The 19,044-nt window shown below is 39.6% G+C and overlaps 1 protein-coding gene across 1 annotated transcript in view; it reads right to left on the bottom strand.

Annotated features, from left to right (window-relative positions):
* Window positions 1–18,718, bottom strand: part of plekhh3 (pleckstrin homology, MyTH4 and FERM domain containing H3) — a 151,691-nt gene extending 132,973 nt beyond the window's left edge. Inside the window, exon 1 of the mRNA XM_061905363.1 lies at window positions 18,223–18,718. Coding sequence (XP_061761347.1) covers window positions 18,223–18,357 — 135 coding nt within the window. The 5' untranslated portion in view covers window positions 18,358–18,718. The remainder of the gene's footprint in view (window positions 1–18,222) is intronic.
* Between the last annotated feature and the right edge of the window lie 326 nt (window positions 18,719–19,044).

Below are 19,044 nucleotides of genomic sequence, written 5' to 3'. Positions count from 1 at the left end.
TTGCATTAAAAACTAGATTTTGACCCACTTCTATGGTGGAAGAAACAATAAGCCCATATATCCTCCTCTTGCTGCCAAGTTGGGGGGGAAGGTAAAGAAAAGTTAATGTGAGGCTGAGTTGACTTGAAACTGTTTAATGTTGCACTTTTTATACGTACAAAAAAGGTTTTGTCATTTTATTTCATCTGAGTAACAACTTGAGGCAGTTTAATGTTGATTAAAGTGGACCCCGACTTAAGCAAGTTGAAAAACTTATTGGGGTGTTAGAATTTAGTGGTCAATTGTATGGAATATGTACTGTACTGTGCCATCTACTAATAAAAGTCTCAATCAATAAATCAAAAAAAGCACTTAATATGTGGAAAGGTTTTGTTAAGAAACCATTCTCGGCCTTATCTTATTTAGTTTTTATTTTATATATGTTGACCACATTAACCCTGGCAATGGACCCTGTGTGTGTATGTATGTTATGCCATTGTTTACAAATTTGGTAAATAAATAACCAAAACATTTATATTTTGTTGTTTTCTTTCTGTACCGAAAATTAACCTAACCGTGACGTCTAAACCGAGGTACGTACCGAACCAAAATTTTTGTGTACCGTTACACCCCTAGTTAATGCCAATGTTTTTTTTCCATACTTCCCATGTGTTCATTAATCACAACAAGGATTGTGTTCCAAGGCAGCAACTACACCCTCAATTCAACATGAGTACCCATGCAGCTCTTTTAATAAACATCGGGATCCGGGGGCTCTACCAGAGCATATTGTGTTCTGAAGCGGCCGTCAGGCCACCTCCATTAGCGCCCGCGTCTGAGATCCTGTATTGATTACAGATGTGTGTCGCACCCCGGGCCAAGCAGATGGCACTTTAAGTGTGCGACGGGGCTGCCAAGGACAAAAGTAACACGGCATCTCTTACGATAACGTGGAGCAACAGATGTGGCGTTTGCAAACGTTTTCACGCAGATTGCTTGAGTCTTTGAGGGTCACAGAGGGGTCAAGGGACAAATAGGCAGTTAGGGATGAGGACCTTTCACATTTGAACCATACGGTACACATTTTTGGTACTTTTGTGTGCGATAATCGCAAAATTAAATTATTTTTTTGGAACTTTTAAATTATGATAACCTCTGTCGAGTTGGTACTTTTGTGTGTGTTAGTAATCGCAAAATGAAATTATTTTTTGGAACTTTTGAATTATGATAACCACTGTCGAGTTGGTACTTAAGTGTGCGTTAATAAATCGCAAAATCTAAATATTTTTTGGAACTTTTAAATTATGATAACCTATGTCGAGTTGGTACTTTTGTGTGAGTTAAAGGCCTACTGAAACCCACTACTACCGACCACGCAGTCTGATAGTTTATATATCAATGATGAAATATTAACATTGCAACACATGCCAATACGGCCTTTGTAGGTTACTAAATTGCAATTTTAAATAAAAAGTATCCTGTTGAAAACATCGTGGTATGATGACGCGTATGATGACGCGAGCGCGTGACGTCACGGATTGTAGCAGACATTTTGTTCCAGCCCGATCCCAGTTATAAGTCGTCTGCTTTAATCGCATAATTACACAGTATTATGGACATCTGTGTTGCTGAATCTTTTGCAATTTGTTCAATTAATAATGGAGACGTCAAAGAAGAAAGATGTAGGTGGGAAGCAGCATATTGCGGCTGCCTTTAGCAACACAAACACAGCCGGTGTTTCCTTGTTTACGTTCCCGAAGGTGAAGCTTTACTATGGAACAGAGCGGTCAAGCGAACATGGTTCTCTACCACATGTCAACCGGCAGGTTTCGGTGAGAAAATTGTGGTAAGTCGGCTCTCACCGTAGACATGAGCGGAGCTTGCGTCGTTCTTTGTGCACCTGTCAAAGAGGCAGTTGCGGACTCTCTTGCCTCCTCCGACCGGCCGCCCCCGAATGTTGGATGCTTCCACCGTGGAGGAGGGGGGGAAAAAGCCCAGCCCAGCCCGACCGGCTGCCTTCGCCTCGTCGAGAAACGTGGCTACCCTAAGAGACACTGGTGGTCACCACACCCATGGCCACACCACTCCGACTTTCAGGTACGACTATATAATCTCACTAAAACACTAGTAACACAATAAACAGATAAGGGATTTTCCAGAATTGTCCCAGTAAATGTGTCTAATAACATCTGAATCGCTCCCACTGCCCTGTATTTTTAAAAAAACAATTTTTTTATTAGCTACCAAAAGTTGCGAACTTTCGATGTTCTCTACTAAATCCTTTCAGCAAAAATATGGCAATATCGCGAAATTATCAAGTATGACACATACTATGCTATCCCCGTTTAAATAAGAAAATCTAATTTCAGTAGGCCTTTAATAATGGCAAAATCGAATTATTTTTCGGAACTTTTAAATTATGATAACCTCTGTTGAGTTGGTACTTTTGTGTGCGATAATAATCGCAAACTCAAAATATTTTTTGGAACTTTTAAATAATGATAACCTCTATCGAGTTGGTACTTTTGTGTGCGTTAATCGCAAAATCAAATTATTTTTGGGAACTTTTAAATTATGATAACCTCTGTCGAGTTGGTACTTTTGTGTGCGATAATCACAAAATCTCATTATTTTTTGGAACTTTTAAATTATGATAACCTCTGTCGAGTTGGTACTTTTGTGTGCGTTAATAATCGCAAAATCAAAACATTTTTTGGAACTTTTAAATAATGATAACCTCTATCGAGTTGGTACTTTTGTGTGCGTTAATCGCAAAATCAAATTATTTTTGGGAACTTTTAAATTATGATAACCTCTGTCGAGTTGCTATATATTGTTTTGTTATCACAATTCTCAGTAAAATTCATTTTGGTACTTAGTGTGCGATAATAATCGCAAAATCATATTAGTTTTTGGACCTTTTGAATTATGATAACCTTTGTCGAGTTGGTACTTTTGGTGCGTTAATAATTGCAAAATCTAATTATTTTTCGGAACTTTTAAATTATGATAACCTCTGTCGAGTTGCTATTTATTGTTTTGTTATCACATTTCTCAGTAAAATTTATTTTTTGTACTTTTGTGTCCGTTAATAATCGCAAAATCTAATTATTTTTTGGAACTTTTAAATTATGATAACCTCTGTCGAGTTGGTACTTTTGTGTGCGTTAATAATCACAAAATATAAATATTTTTGGGAACTTTTAAACTATGATAACCTCTGTCAAGTTGGTACTTTTGTGTGCGTTAATAATCGCAAAATCCAATTATTTTTCGGAACTATTAAATTAGGATAACCTCTGTCGAATTGCTATGCATTGTTTGGTTATCACAATTCTCAGTAAAATTCATTTTGGTACTTTGTGTGCGATAATAATACGCAAAATATAATTATTTTTTGGAACTTTTAAATTATGATAACCTCTGTCGAGTTGGTACTTTTGTGTGCGTTAATAGCAAAATATAATTATTTTTTGGGAACTTTTAAATTATAATAACCTCTGTCGAGTTGCCATATATTGTTTTGTTATCACATTTCTCAGTAAAATTCATTTTTGGTACTTTGTGTGCGATAATAATCGCAAAATCACATTTTTGGGAACTTTTAAATTATGATAACCTCTGTCGAGTTGCTATTTATTGTTTTGTTATCACATTTCTCAGTAAAATTTATTTTTTGTACTTTTGTGTCCGTTAATAATCGCAAAATCTAATTATTTTTTGGAACTTTTAAATTATGATAACCTCTGTCGAGTTGGGATATATTGTTTTGTCATCTCATTTCTCAGTACAATTCATTTTGGTATTTTTGTGTGCGTTAATAATCGCAAAATCGAATTATTTTTTGGAACTTTTAAATTATGATAACCTCTGTCGAGTTGGTACTTTTGTGTGCGTTAATAATCACAAAATATAAATATTTTTGGGAACTTTTAAACTATGATAACCTCTGTCAAGTTGGTACTTTTGTGTGCGTTAATAATCGCAAAATCCAATTATTTTTCGGAACTATTAAATTATGATAACCAAACAATGCATAGCAATTCGACAGAGGTTATCACAATTCTCAGTAAAATTCATTTTGGTACTTTGTGTGCGATAATAATACGCAAAATATAATTATTTTTTGGAACTTTTAAATTATGATAACCTCTGTCGAGTTGGTACTTTTGTGTGCGTTAATAGCAAAATATAATTATTTTTTGGGAACTTTTAAATTATAATAACCTCTGTCGAGTTGCCATATATTGTTTTGTTATCACATTTCTCAGTAAAATTCATTTTTGGTACTTTGTTTGCGATAATAATCGCAAAATCACATTTTTGGGAACTTTTAAATTATGATAACCTCTGTCGAGTTCCTATGTATTGTTTTGTTATCACATTTCTCAGTAAAATTCTTTGTTGGTATTGAAAATTGCAACATTACCTAGAGGCAATTTGGCAGAGGCAGCATGGTGTATCAGGGGTTAGTGCATGTGCCTCACAATACAAAGGTCCTGAGTAGTCCTGAGTTCAATACCGGGTTTGCATGTTCTCCCCCTGACTGCGTGGGTTCACTCCGGGTACTCCGGTTACCTCCCACCTCCAAAGACATGCACCTGGGGATAGGTTGATTGGCAACACTAAAATGGCCCTAGTGTGTGAATGTTGTCTGTTTGTGTTGGCCATGTGATGAGGTGGCGACTTGTCCAGGGTGTATCCCGCCTTCTGCCCGAATGCAGCTGAGATAGGCTCCAGCGCCCCCCGCCACACCAAAGAGGAACAAGCGGTAGAAAATGTATGGCTGGAATTTGGCTGAGTATTAGTGTTAGGGATGAACATTTTATATCAGGGTCATTTTGACCAAAATTAGAACAGTTATTATAGTCACAATATGGACTATAATAACGCTGTCCCTGAACATCTTAGAGCACCACAGTCGGTCGACCATTTGAAGAAGGGACTACAATCTCAGCTTTTATCTCATTTCTATGCCTTCTTGTTTTTAAATATACTGCTTGCCTATCTGTTTTATCCAGTACTTTCTTGCTTGTATTTTAATTTTTTATCAATGTTTCTGTTTCATGTAGTGTTTATATTTTAATTTTTTATTATATATTCTAACTTTCTATTTTCTTATACTTTGTAGCACTTTGAGATTTTAACAAATGTAAAGTGTGTCATTATTATTATTATTATTAATATTGTCAAATGTGCTCAAAAAATACTCATACACACAAAAAAAAAGACAACACTGTTAGAAAAGCCACTATTTTGCATTTTTGTGTTTCTTATGCGTCACTGATAGTGTTTAGTCTTACTTTTAATGTATCATATATTGGTTTGTATTGTAACACTTCAATTTATTTAAATTTTACCATGAATTGATTAACGTGGACCCCGACTTAAACAAGTTGAAAAACTTATTCGGGTGTTACCATTTAGTGGTCAATTGTACGGAATATGTACTGTACTGTGCAATCTACTAATAAAAGCATCAATCAATCAATCAATCAATGAAAAATATATATTTTTAAAAATCCTATCGATAGATAGGATTTGGAGCCTCGATTTACAAACTTAAGTGGTTCTTGAACATGGTTTACGAACCAAAATGTTGGTATAGTAAAGAAGAGTTCCCTATAAAAATAAATGTAAATATGAATAATTGGATATATATATCTATATATATATTGGATCTAAAAACAAAGCACAAAACAGTCCTAGTTACCTGAGATACTAATTATGTCATTATTTTGACATTGGTAAATATTGACTTACTAAGACAAAATAATTTAAATAAAATTTACTGTAAATAAGCGTTTGCAATAAGCGTTTGGAAAAAAAAAGTTAAAAGTGGGGCCTCATGCTGACATATGCTCAACTCATCCATTTTTCATCCATTTTCTACCGCTTATTCCCTTTCGGGGTCGCGGGGGGCGCTGGCGCCTATCTCAGCTACAATCGGGCGGAAGACGGGGTACACCATGGACAAGTCGCCACCTCATCGCAGGGCCAACATAGATAGACAGACAACATTCACACTCACATTCACACACTAGGGCCAATTTAGTATTGCCAATCAACCTATCCCCAGGTGCATGTCTTTGGAAGTGGGAGGGAGCCGGAGTACCCGGAGGGAACCCACGCATTCACGGGGAGAACATGCAAACTCCACACAGAAAGATCCCGAGCCTGGATTTGAACCCAGGACTGCAGGACCTTCGTATATGCTCAACTCATCATGCTTAATTTATTACAGCATTTGGGAAGCCTGTAGTTGACGTTTATGTAAATGTTATAATTTTATCACCATGTGATAGCAGGGTAACTAGGCTGCTACATTACTAATGATTAATGTAACTATAGCTGAAAAAATTGTACAATAGTAATAGGAGAGACTATTCATCCCTGAACACCATGGAGTTCATGTAGGCTTTATGTTGCAGTTACATTATTATATCACCTATCAAAGACAAACTCTTCATTTAACATAATGTCAACGGGCTCATAGTGATGTTACTAGTGGTTGACTGCGAGGTCAACCACTAGTACACCCCTGTATTAGGAGAAGTTGCATAATTTCCCACGGCACACCAGACAATATCTCACGGCACACTAGCTAGCACTGTAAATGCAAAATACAATAACTCCTAATGAATGATGCAAACCAAGTATGCATGAGTTCCAGTGTGGTCGTCGCACAGTAAAAAAGGAGGTTTTTGGGCGGGGTGTTGGAGTGGGCGTACAGTGCCACCTTAACACAGAGGAACAACAATGCCCCCTCACAAGGAGGGGTCGTGAAAGGGCGGAGGGGCGGACAATACCGATCTCTCTCCGCGCCTGATCACATGACTATCGTTACAGCGGAGACAAGGCCGCAGTCTTACTGGAGGCCACACAGGAGCCCTTCAACACACTGCAGCTTGCATCAGCGTGTGATTGCACAATGCTCCTCAGCAGCTGCACGAGTTAGCATCCTCCGTCGTTCCCATAAGACACATGTGAACACTGCACTACTTCATCATGTGGGTCGATCCACGCTCAAAAATCACTCTGAAACCCCCTACTGAAATGAGATTGTCTTATTTAAACGGGGATAGCAGGTCCATTCTATGTGTCATACTTGATCATTTCGCGATATTGCCATATTTTTGCTGAAAGGATTAAGTAGAGAACATCGACGATAAAGTTTGCAACTTGTGGTCGCTAATAAAAAAGCCTTGCCTTTACCGGAATAATACGCGCGTGACATCACCGGTGTGAGGGCTCCTTACATTTTCACATTGTTTATAATGTGAGCCACCAGCAGTAAGAGCAATTCGGACCGAGAAAGCAACAATTTCCCCATTAATTTGAGCGAGGATGAAAGATTCGTGGATGAGGATATTGATAGTGAAGGATTAGAAGAATAAAAAAAATAAAAAGCGACAGCTTCGGGCGGCGGCAGTATGAGCGTTTCAGATGTAATTAGACACATTTACTAGGATAATTCTGGAAGATCCCTTATCTGCTTATTGTTATAATAGTGTTTTAGTGAGATTGTAAAGACATACCTCAAAGTCGGATGGCTACGGTGAACACGCCAGTGTCTCAGAGAGAAGCCGAGGAGCCAAGATCACAGCTGCCTTTTTTGACAGCTACTGCAGGAGGACGCATAATCTGCTGAAGTCTCCGGTAAGAGCCGACTTAATATCACAATTTTCCCATCCAAAAACATGCTGGTTGACGTAGAGAAACATGTTTGTTTGACCGCTCTGTGTTAAAGCTTTACAACAGTGCGCATGACTTCACCGGTGTGAGGGCTCCTTACATCCTCACATTGTTTATAACGTGAGCCACCAGCAGTAAGAGCAATTCGGACCGAGAAAGCGACAATTTCCCCATTAATTTGAGCGAGGATGAAAGATTCCTGGATGAGGATATTGATAGTGAAGGACTAGAAGAATAAAAAAAATAAAAAGCGACAGCTCCGGGCGGCGGCAGTGTGAGCGTTTCAGATGTAATTAGACACATTTACTAGGATAATTCTGGAAGATCCCTTATCTGCTTATTGTTATAATAGTGTTTTAGTGAGATTGTAAAGACATACCTCAAAGTCGGATGGCTACGGTGAACACGCCAGTGTCTCAGAGAGAAGCCGAGGAGCCAAGATCACAGCTGCCTTTTTTGACAGCTACTGCAGGAGGACGCATAGTCCGCTGAAGTCTCCGGTAAGAGCCGACTTAATATCACAATTTTCCCATCCAAAAACATGCTGGACGACGTAGAGAAACATGTTTGTTTGACCGCTCTGTGTTAAAGCTTTACAACAGTGCGCGTGACTTCACCGGTGTGAGTGCTCCTTACATCCTCACATTGTTTATAATGTGAGCCACCAGCAGTAAGAGCAATTCGGACCGAGAAAGCGACAATTTCCCCATTAATTTGAGCGAGGATGAAAGATTTGTGGATGAGGATATTGATAGTGAAGGATAAGAAGAATAAAAAAAAAAAAAAAAAAAAAAAAACGACAGCTCCGGGCGGCGGCAGTGTGAGCGTTTCAGATGTAATTAGACACATTTACTGGGATAATTCTGGAAGATCCCTTATCTGCTCAAAGACGGATGGCTGCGATGAACACGCCAGTGTCTCAAAGAGAAGCCGAGGAGCCAAGATCACAGCTGCCTTTTTTGACAGCAACTGCTGGAGGATGCATAATCTGCTGAAGTCTCCGGTAAGAGCCGACTTAATATCACAATTTTCCCATCCAAAAACATGCTGGTTGACGTGGAGAAACATGTTTGCTTGCCCGCTCTGTGTTAAAGCTTTAAAACAGTGCGCGTGACTTCACCGGTGTGAAGGCTCCTCACATCCTCACATTGTTTATAATGTGAGCCACCAGCAGTAAGAGCAATTCGGACCAAGAAAGCGACAATTTCCCCATTAATTTGAGCGAGGATGAAAGATTCCTGGATGAGGATATTGATAGTGAAGGACTAGAAGAATAAAAAAAATAAAAAGCGACAGCTACGGGCGGCGGCAGTGTGAGCGTTTCAGATGTAATTAGACACATTTACTAGGATAATTCTGGAAGATCCCTTATCTGCTTATTGTTATAATAGTGTTTTAGTGAGATTGTAAAGACATACCTCAAAGTCGGATGGCTGCGGTGAACACGCCAGTGTCTCAGAGAGAAGCCGAGGAGCCAAGATCACAGCTGCCTTTTTTGACAGCAACTGCAGTAGGACGCATAATCTGCTGAAGTCTCCGGTAAGAGCCGACTTAATATCACAATTTCCCCATCCAAAAACATGCTGGTTGACGTAGAGAAACATGTTTGTTCGACCGCTCTGTGTTAAAACTTTACAACAGTGCGGGTGACTTCACCGGTGTGAAGGCTCCTCACATCCTCACATTGTTTATAATGTGAGCCACCAGCAGTAAGAGCAATTCGGACCGAGAAAGCGACAATTTCCCCATTAATTTGAGCGAGGATGAAAGATTCCTGGATGAGGATATTGATAGTGAAGGACTAGAAGAATAAAAAAAATAAAAAGCGACAGCTCCGGGCGGCGGCAGTGTGAGCGTTTCAGATGTAATTAGACACATTTACTAGGATAATTCTGGAAGATCCCTTATCTGCTTATTGTTATAATAGTGTTTTAGTGAGATTGTAAAGACATACCTCAAAGTCGGATGGCTACGGTGAACACGCCAGTGTCTCAGAGAGAAGCCGAGGAGCCAAGATCACAGCTGCCTTTTTTGACAGCTACTGCAGGAGGACGCATAGTCCGCTGAAGTCTCCGGTAAGAGCCGACTTAATATCACAATTTTCCCATCCAAAAACATGCTGGTTGACGTAGAGAAACATATTTGTTTGACCGCTCTGTGTTAAAGCTTTACAACAGTGCGCATGACTTCACCGGTGTGAGTGCTCCTTACATCCTCACATTGTTTATAATGTGAGCCACCAGCAGTAAGAGCAATTCGGACCGAGAAAGCGACAATTTCCCCATTAATTTGAGCGAGGATGAAAGATTTGTGGATGAGGATATTGATAGTGAAGGACTAGAAGAATAAAAAAAAAAAAAAAAAAAAAAAAAAAAAACGACAGCTCCGGGCGGCGGCAGTGTGAGCGTTTCAGATGTAATTAGACACATTTACTGGGATAATTCTGGAAGATCCCTTATCTGCTCAAAGACGGATGGCTGCGATGAACACGCCAGTGTCTCAAAGAGAAGCCGAGGAGCCAAGATCACAGCTGCCTTTTTTGACAGCAACTGCTGGAGGATGCATAATCTGCTGAAGTCTCCGGTAAGAGCCGACTTAATATCACAATTTTCCCATCCAAAAACATGCTGGTTGACGTGGAGAAACATGTTTGCTTGACCGCTCTGTGTTAAAGCTTTAAAACAGTGCGCGTGACTTCACCGGTGTGAAGGCTCCTCACATCCTCACATTGTTTATAATGTGAGCCACCAGCAGTAAGAGTAATTCGGACCAAGAAAGCGACAATTTCCCCATTAATTTGAGCGAGGATGAAAGATTCCTGGATGAGGATATTGATAGTGAAGGACTAGAAGAATAAAAAAAATAAAAAGCGACAGCTACGGGCGGCGGCAGTGTGAGCGTTTCAGATGTAATTAGACACATTTACTAGGATAATTCTGGAAGATCCCTTATCTGCTTATTGTTATAATAGTGTTTTAGTGAGATTGTGAAGACATACCTCAAAGTCGGATGGCTACGGTGAACACGCCATTGTCTCAGAGAGAAGCCGAGGAGCCAAGATCACAGCTGCCTTTTTTGACAGCAACTGCCGGAGGACGCATAATCTGCTGAAGTCTCCGGTAAGAGCCGACTTAATATCACAATTTTCCCATCCAAAAACATGCTGGTTGACGTAGAGAAACATGTTTGCTTGACCGCTCTGTGTTAAAGCTTTAAAACAGTGCGCGTGACTTCACCGGTGTGAAGGCTCCTCACATCCTCACATTGTTTATAATGTGAGCCACCAGCAGTAAGAGCAATTCGGACCGAGAAAGCGACAATTTCCCCATTAATTTGAGCGAAGATGAAAGATTTGTGGATGAGGATATTGATAGTGAGGGATAAGAAGAATAAAAAAAATAAAAATAAAAAAAAACGACAGCTCCAGGCGGCGGCAGTGTGAGGGTTTCAGATGTAATTAGACACATTTACTAGGATAATTCTGGAAGATCCCTTATCTGCTCAAAGTCGGATGGCTGCGATGAACACGCCAGTGTCTCAAAGAGAAGCCGAGGAGCCAAGATCACAGCTGCCTTTTTTGAAAGCAACTGCAAGAGGACGCATAATCCGCTGAAGTTTCCGGTAAGAGCCGACTTAATATCACAATTTTCCCATCCAAAAACATGCTAATTGACGTAGAGAAACATGTTCGCTTGACCGCTCTGTGTTAAAGCTTCACAACAAACAAAGAAACATCGGCTTTGTCTCGGTGCTAAAGACAGCTGCTATACACCGCTTTCCACCAACAGCATTCTTCTTTATAGTCTCCATTATTATTTGAACAAATTGCAAAAGATTCAGCAACACAGATGTCCAAATTACTCTGTAATTATGCGATGAAAAGAGACAACTTTTAGCCGTAAGTGCTGCTGAGCTAATATGTCCCTCCAACCAATAACGTCACAAACACGCGTCATCATACACGTCATCATTCCGCGACGGTTTCAACAAGAAACTCCACGAGAAATTTAAAATTGCAATTTAGTAAACTAAAAAGGCCGTATTGGCATGTGTTGCAATGTTAATATTTCATCATTGATATATAAACTATCAGACTGCGTTGTCGGCAGTAGTGGGTTTCAGTAGGCCTTTAAGGGGTTTAAAGGGGTGGTCACCCACATCTGCGGTCCTCTCCACGGTTTCTCATAGTCATTCAAGTTGACATCCCACTGGGTTGTGAGTTTTTCCTTGCCCTGATGTGGGATCTGAACAGAGGATGTCGTTGTGGCTTGTGCAGCCCTTTGAGACACTTGTGATTTAGAGCTATATAATAAACCTTGATTGATTGATTAAACCAGGGGGGTCCAAAGTCCGGCTCGGTGGCCATTTGCGGCCAGTAGTCACTTTTTTAACAGCATAGTCGTCAGCATTCTAATATCAGCATGCTATTTTTGCATGTATTTTATTGATGAATGACACCTGTTAGCATGCTAACGTAAGTATTCTAGCTATTTGTTAAGCTAAATTTTTAACTCAGTCATATTTTAATGCTTGATCAACCAAGACAAACATTTTTCCAGGTACACACCATAAAGTAATTTTTTAGCACAAACTCCATTTCCATACGAGTTGGGAAATTGTGTTGGATGTAAATATAAACAGAATACAATGATTTGCAAATCCTTTTCAACCCATATTCAGTTGAATGCACTACAAAGACAAGATATTTGATGTTCAAACTCATAAACTTTTTTTTTTTTTGCAAATAATAATTGACTTACAATTTTATGGCTGCAACACGTGCCAAAGTAGTTGGGAAAGGGCATGTTCACAACTGTGTTACATCCCCTTTTTCTTTTAACAACACTCAATAAAGGTTTTGGAACTGAAGAAACTAATTGTTGAAGCTTTGAAAGTAAAATTCTTTCTCATTCTTGTTTTATGTAGAGCTTCAGTTGTTCAATAGTCCGAGGTCACCGCTGTCGTATTTTACGCTTCATAATGCAACACACATTTTCGATGGGAGACAGGTCTGGACTGCAGGCGGGCCAGTAAAGAACCCGCACTCTTTTACTACGAAGCCACGCTGTTGAAACACGTGGCTTGGCATTGTTTTGCTGAAATAAGCAGGGGCGCCCATGATAACGTTGCTTGGATGACAACATATGTTGTTCCAAAACCTGAATGGACCATTCAGCATTAATGGTGCCTTCACAGTTACCCATGCCTTGGGCACTAATGCACCCCCATTCCATCACAGATGCTGGATTTTGAACTTTGCGCCTATAACAATCCGGATGGTTATTTTCCTCTTTGTTCCGGAGGACACCACGTCCACAGTTTCCAAATATAATTTCAAATGTGGACTCGTCAGACCACGGAACACTTTTCCACTTTGCATCAGTCCATCTTAGATGAGCTCGGGCCCAGCGAAGCCGGCGGCGTTCCTGTGTTGTTGTTGATAAATGGCTTTCGCTTTGCATAGCAAAGTTTTAACTTGCACTTAAAGATGTAGCGACCAACTGTAGTTACTGACAGTGGTTTTATGAAGTGTTCCTGAGCCCATGTGGTGATATCCTTTACACACTGATGTCAGTTTTTGATGCAGTACCGCCTGAGGGCTCAAAGGTCCGTAATATCATCACTTACGTGCAGTGATTTCTCCAGATTCTCTGAACCTTTTGATGATTTTAATGACCGTAGATGGTAAAATCCCTAAATTCCTTGCAATAGCTCGTTGAGAAATGTTGTTCTAAAACTGTTCGACAATTTCCTTACAAATTGGTGACCCTCGCCCCATCCTTGTTTGTGAATTACTTAGCATGTCATGGAAGCTGTTTTATACCCAATGATGGCACCCACCTGTTTCCAATTAGCCCGCACACCTGTGGGATGTTCCAAATAAGTGTTTGATGAGCATTCCTCAACTTTATCAGTATTTATTGCCACCTTTCCCAACTTCTTTGTCACGTGTTGCTGGCATCAAATTCTAAAGTTAAGGATTATTTGCAAAAAAAAAAATTTTTTTTATCAGTTTGAACATCAAATATGTTGTCTTTGTAGCATATTCAACTGAATATGGGTTGAAAATGATATGCAAATCATTGTATTCCATTTATATTTACATCCAACACAATTTCTCAACTCATATGGAAACGGTTTGTACTTGACACATGTGAGTTAGCATTCGCCATCACACAATTGTGGTCAAAAGTTTACACACCCTTGTAAAGAACATAATGTCATGGCTGTGTTGAGTTTCCAATAATTTCTACAACTTTTTTTGTGAAGATTTTTACAAAAAAGTTCCAAAGCTTCGTGATATATCAGATAAATCAGATTGTAGGTGGGTTTATTTTGTACCCCTCGCGTCCATATTTTACTCTTTGTTGCATTTTTGTCGAGTTTCACTTGATTGTAAAATATGTCCATCGAAAGGGGGTGTGACGTTCATATTTTGTCAATATTCAGTGTTTTATCCTTCATAGAAAAATGTAAAATTCCATTACGCTTTTTTTTAAGGCGGTCTGTCATAACGTTTTTAGTATTCAATCAGACATTATTATGAGGTTATGGATGAGTGTTCCTAAAAGTAGATATACCGGCCCCCAAACACATGTGGCCCCCCGAGTTAAAATAATTGCCAAGGCCTGGTTTAAACCCACTTTGGAGGGTTTTTGCAGTACAAATGCACCGTGTAAATGGCGTTTCACTTGATTGTAAAATATGTCCATCGAAAGGGGGTGTGATGTTCATATTTTGTCAATATTCAGTGTTTTATCGTTAATAGAAAAATGTAAATTTCCATTACGTTTTTAAAGGCGGTTTGTCATAACGTTTTTAGTATTCAATCAGACATTATTGTGAGGTTATGTATTAGTGTTCCTAAAAGTAGATACACCGGCCCCCAGACACATGTGGCCCCCCGAGTCAAAATAATTGCCCAGTCCTGGTTTAAACCTCTTGGAAGTGTTTTTGTAGTACAAGTGCACCGTGTAAATGGCGTTTCACTTGATTGTAAAATATGTCCATCGAAAGGGGGTGTGATGTTCATATTTTGTCAATATTCAGTGTTTTATCCTTTATAGAAAAATGTAAAATTCCATTACGTTTTTTTGAGGCGGTCTGTCATAACCTTTTTAGTATTTAATCAGACATTATTGTGAGGTTATGTACTAGTGCTACTAAAAGTGGATATAGCGGCCCCCAGACATTTTTTTCTCTAAATGTGGCCCCGAGTCAAAATAATTGTCCAGGCCTTGTTTAAACCCACTTTGAAGGGTTTTTGCAGTACAAATGCACCGTGTAAATGGCGTTTCACTTGATTGTAAAATATGTCCATCGAAAGGGGGTGTGACGTTCATATTTTGTCAATATTCAGTGTTTTATCCTTCATAGAAAAATGTAAAATTCCATAACGTTTTTAGTATTCAATCAGACATTATTGTGAGGTTATGGATGAGTGTTCCTAAAAGTAAATATACCGGCCCCCAGACACATGTGGCCCCCCGAGTCAAAATAATTGCCCAGTCCTGGTTTAAAGCTTTTGGAAGGGTTTTGGCAGTACAAGCGCACCGTGTAAATGGCGTTTCACTTTATTGTAAAATATGTCGATCAAAAGGGGGTGTGACGTTCATATTGTGTCAATATTCAGTGTTTTATCGTTCATAGTAAAATGTAAAATTCCATTACTTTTTTTAAGGCACTCTGTCATAACGTTTTTAGTATTCAATCAGACATAATTGTGAGGTTATGTATTAGTGTTCCTAAAGTAGATATACCGGCCCCCAGACACATTTTCTCTAAATGTGGCCCCCGAGTCAAAATAATTGTCCAGTTCTGGTTTAAACTTACTTTGAAGTGTTTTTGCTGTACAAGTGCACCGTGTAAATGGCGTTTCACTTTATTGTAAAATATGTATTGTGTCAATATTTAGTGTTTTATCCTTCATAAAAAAATTTAAAATTCCATGACATTTTTTTGAGGCGGTCTGTCATAATCTTTTTAGTATTTAATCAGACATTATTGTGAGGTTATATGTATTAGTGTTACTAAAAGTAGATATACCGGCCCCCACTCATGTGGCCCCTCAAGTCCAAATAAATGCCCAGGCCTGGTTTAAACCCACTTTGAAAGGTTTTTGCAGTATAAGTGCACCATTTAAATGGCGTTTCACTTGATTGTAAAATATGTCATTCAAAAGGGGGTGTGATGTTCATATTTGGTCAATATTCAATGTTTTATCGTTCATAGAAAAATGTAAAATTCCATTACGCTTTTTAAGGCGGTCTGTCATAACATTTTTAGTATTCAATCAGACATTATTGTGAGGTTATGTGTTAGTGTTACTAAAAGTAAATATCCCGGCCCCCACTCATGTGGCCCCCCCCAAGTCAAAATAATTGCCCAGGCCTGGTTTAAAACCTCTTGGAAGGGTGTTTGCAGTACAAGTGCACCGTGTAAATGGCGTTTCACTTGATTGTAAAATATGTCCATCGAAAGGGGGTGTGACGTTCATATTGTGTCAATATTCAGTGTTTTATCCTTTATAGAAAAATTAAAATTCCATTCACTATTTTAGGGCGGTCCGTCAAAATGTTTTTAGTATTCAATAAGACATTATTATGAGGTTATGTATTAGTGTTCCTAAAAGTAGATACACCGGCCCCCAGACAAATGTGGCCCCCCGAGTCAAAATAATTGCCATGGCCTGGTTTAAACCTCTTGGAAGGGTTTTGGCAGTACAAGTGCACCGTGTAAATGGCGTTTCACTTGATTGTAAAATTTGTCCATCGAAAGGGGGTGTGACGGTCATATTTTGTCAATATTCAGTGTTTTATCCTTCATAGAAAAATGTAAAATTCCATTACATGTTTTGAGGCGGTCTGTCATAACCTTTTTAGTGAAGTGAATTATATTTATATAGCGCTTTTTCTCTAGTGACTCAAAGCGCTTTACTTAGTGAAACCCAATATCTAAGTTACATTCAAACCAGTGTGGGTGGCACTGGGAGCAGGTGGGTAAAGTGTCTTGCCCAAGGACACAACGGCAGTGACTAGGTTGGCAGAAGCAGGAATTGAACCTGCAACCCTCAAGTTGCTGGCACGTCCACTCTACCAACCGAGCTAAACCGCCCCACATTAGTATTTAATCAGACATTATTGTGAGGTTATGTATTAGTGTTCCTAAAAGTAAATATACCGGCCCCCAGACACATTTCCTCTAAATGTGGCCCCCGAGTCAAAATAATTGTCCAGGCCTGGTTTAAACCCAATTTGAAGGGTTTTGGCAGTACAGGTGCACCGTGTAAATGGCGTTTCACTTTATTGTAAAATATGTATTGTGTCAATATTCAGTGGTTTATCCTTCATAGAAAAATGTAAAATTCCATGACATTTTTTTGAGGCGGTCTGTCATAATCTTTTTAGTATTTAATCAGACATTATTGTGAGGTTATATGTATTAGTGTTACTAAAAGTAGATATACCGGCCCCCAGACACATTTTTTTTCTGTAAATGTGACCCTCAAGTCCAAATAAATGCCCAGGCCTGGTTTAAACCCACTTTGAAGGGTTTTTTGGCAGTAGAAGTGCACCATGTAAATGGCGTTTCACTTGATTGTAAAATATGTCCATCGAAAGGGGGTGTGACGTTCTTATTTTGTCAATATTCAGTGTTTTATCGTTCTTAGAAAAATGTTAAATTCCATTACGTTTTTTTAAGGCGGTCTGTCATAACCTTTTTAGCATTTAATCAGAAATTATTGTGAGGTTATGTATTAGTGTTCCTAAAAGTAGATAGACTGGCCCCCAGACACATTTTCTCTAAATGTGGCCCCCGAGTCAAAATAATTGTCCAGTCCTGGTTTAAACCTCTTAGAAGGGTTTTTGCAGTACAAGTGCACCGTGTAAATGGCGTTTCACTTGATTGTAAAATATGTCCATCGAAAAGGGGGTGTGACGTTCATATTTTGTCAATATTCAGTGTTTTATCGTTCGTAGAAAAATGTGAAATTCTATTACGTTTTTTAAGGCGGTCTGTCATATCATTTTTAGTATTCAATCAGACATTATTGTGAGGTTATGTATTAGTGTTCCTAAAAGTAGATAGACTGGCCCCCAGACACATTTTCTCTAAATGTGGCCCCCGAGTCAAAATAATTGTCCAGTCCTGGTTTAAACCTCTTAGAAGGGTTTTTGCAGTACAAGTGCACCGTGTAAATGGCGTTTCACTTGATTGTAAAATATGTCCATCGAAAAGGGGTGTGACGTTCATATTTTGTCAATATTCAGTGTTTTATCGTTCGTAGAAAAATGTGAAATTCTATTACGTTTTTTAAGGCGGTCTGTCATATCATTTTTAGTATTCAATCAGACATTATTGTGAGGTTATGTATTAGTGTTACTAAAAGTAGATACACCGGCCCCCAGACACATGTGGCCCCCCGGGTCAAAATAATTGCCCAGGCCTGGTTTAAACCCACTTTGAAGGGTTTTTTCGCAGTACAAGTGCACCGTGTAAATGGCGGGAAGGGTTAGTGAGGAGTGGCCGCAGGTGGACACTTCTTACCTGTCCGTTGGGAGTCGAGTCGTCTTTGTGGCGCAATTCGAACGACTCTTCCTCCTCTTTCTCCCCATAGTCCCTCCCCAGCAGACTGAAGCCTCGGCGGCAGCACAGCAACCAGCAGACACCTCGCAAAGGCATTCAAATGAGGTTTAAGTTGTGTTGTGTCGTGTCCGGGGTGGAGGGGGGGGGATTCAGTGCGAGTGGCCGGGCAGCCTGAGGGGTGCTGTGCGGGGGCAGCGTGCTCGCCTCCGGGGCAAACTCTCCATAGAGACCCGACGAAGAGAAGCCAGGGGAAGCATGCGACACACAACAAAGCCCTGGTCCGGAGAGAGGGGGAAAACAAGTGTTTAAAGGCACTTCCCACAAAAAAAAAAATAATCCAAAAAACAAAAAAAAGTGACTTTTTAAAACATCAACAAAGCTGCGTTTTGCGTTGAATTGGAGTGGACTAAAGTCATCTCTGACATGCGTAGAAGGTCCAAGTTGCAGTGTAACGCGCCGTAGCTGAAGCCAACTCAAGTCAGGCAGGAAGCCACGCCCATATGCCTCGCATCTCACATCCCATTGGCCGGGAAGCTAACACTCCCCCCTAGCGTCACCAAAAAAAAAAAAAAAGACACGCCCACTCCACACACTTCGAAGGGGGAGGGGGGGTCACGTGTGTTGAGCCTTCACATCACGGTCGTGGAATGTATATGATCTCCTCAAACATTTTTGGACGTTTTAAATCCGTCACAGGTGAGTATTGTGTGGGGGGGGGGGAATCATTTTTTTTTATGTTGAATTAAACAACGAGGGAATAAGCGGTAGAAATGGATGGATGGA

This window comes from Nerophis ophidion, linkage group LG07 (genome assembly GCF_033978795.1).
Source record: "Nerophis ophidion isolate RoL-2023_Sa linkage group LG07, RoL_Noph_v1.0, whole genome shotgun sequence".
Lineage (NCBI taxonomy): Eukaryota > Metazoa > Chordata > Actinopteri > Syngnathiformes > Syngnathidae > Nerophis > Nerophis ophidion.
Note: the sequence above shows the minus strand (reverse complement) of the source record. Positions and strands in the feature narration are given on the sequence as shown.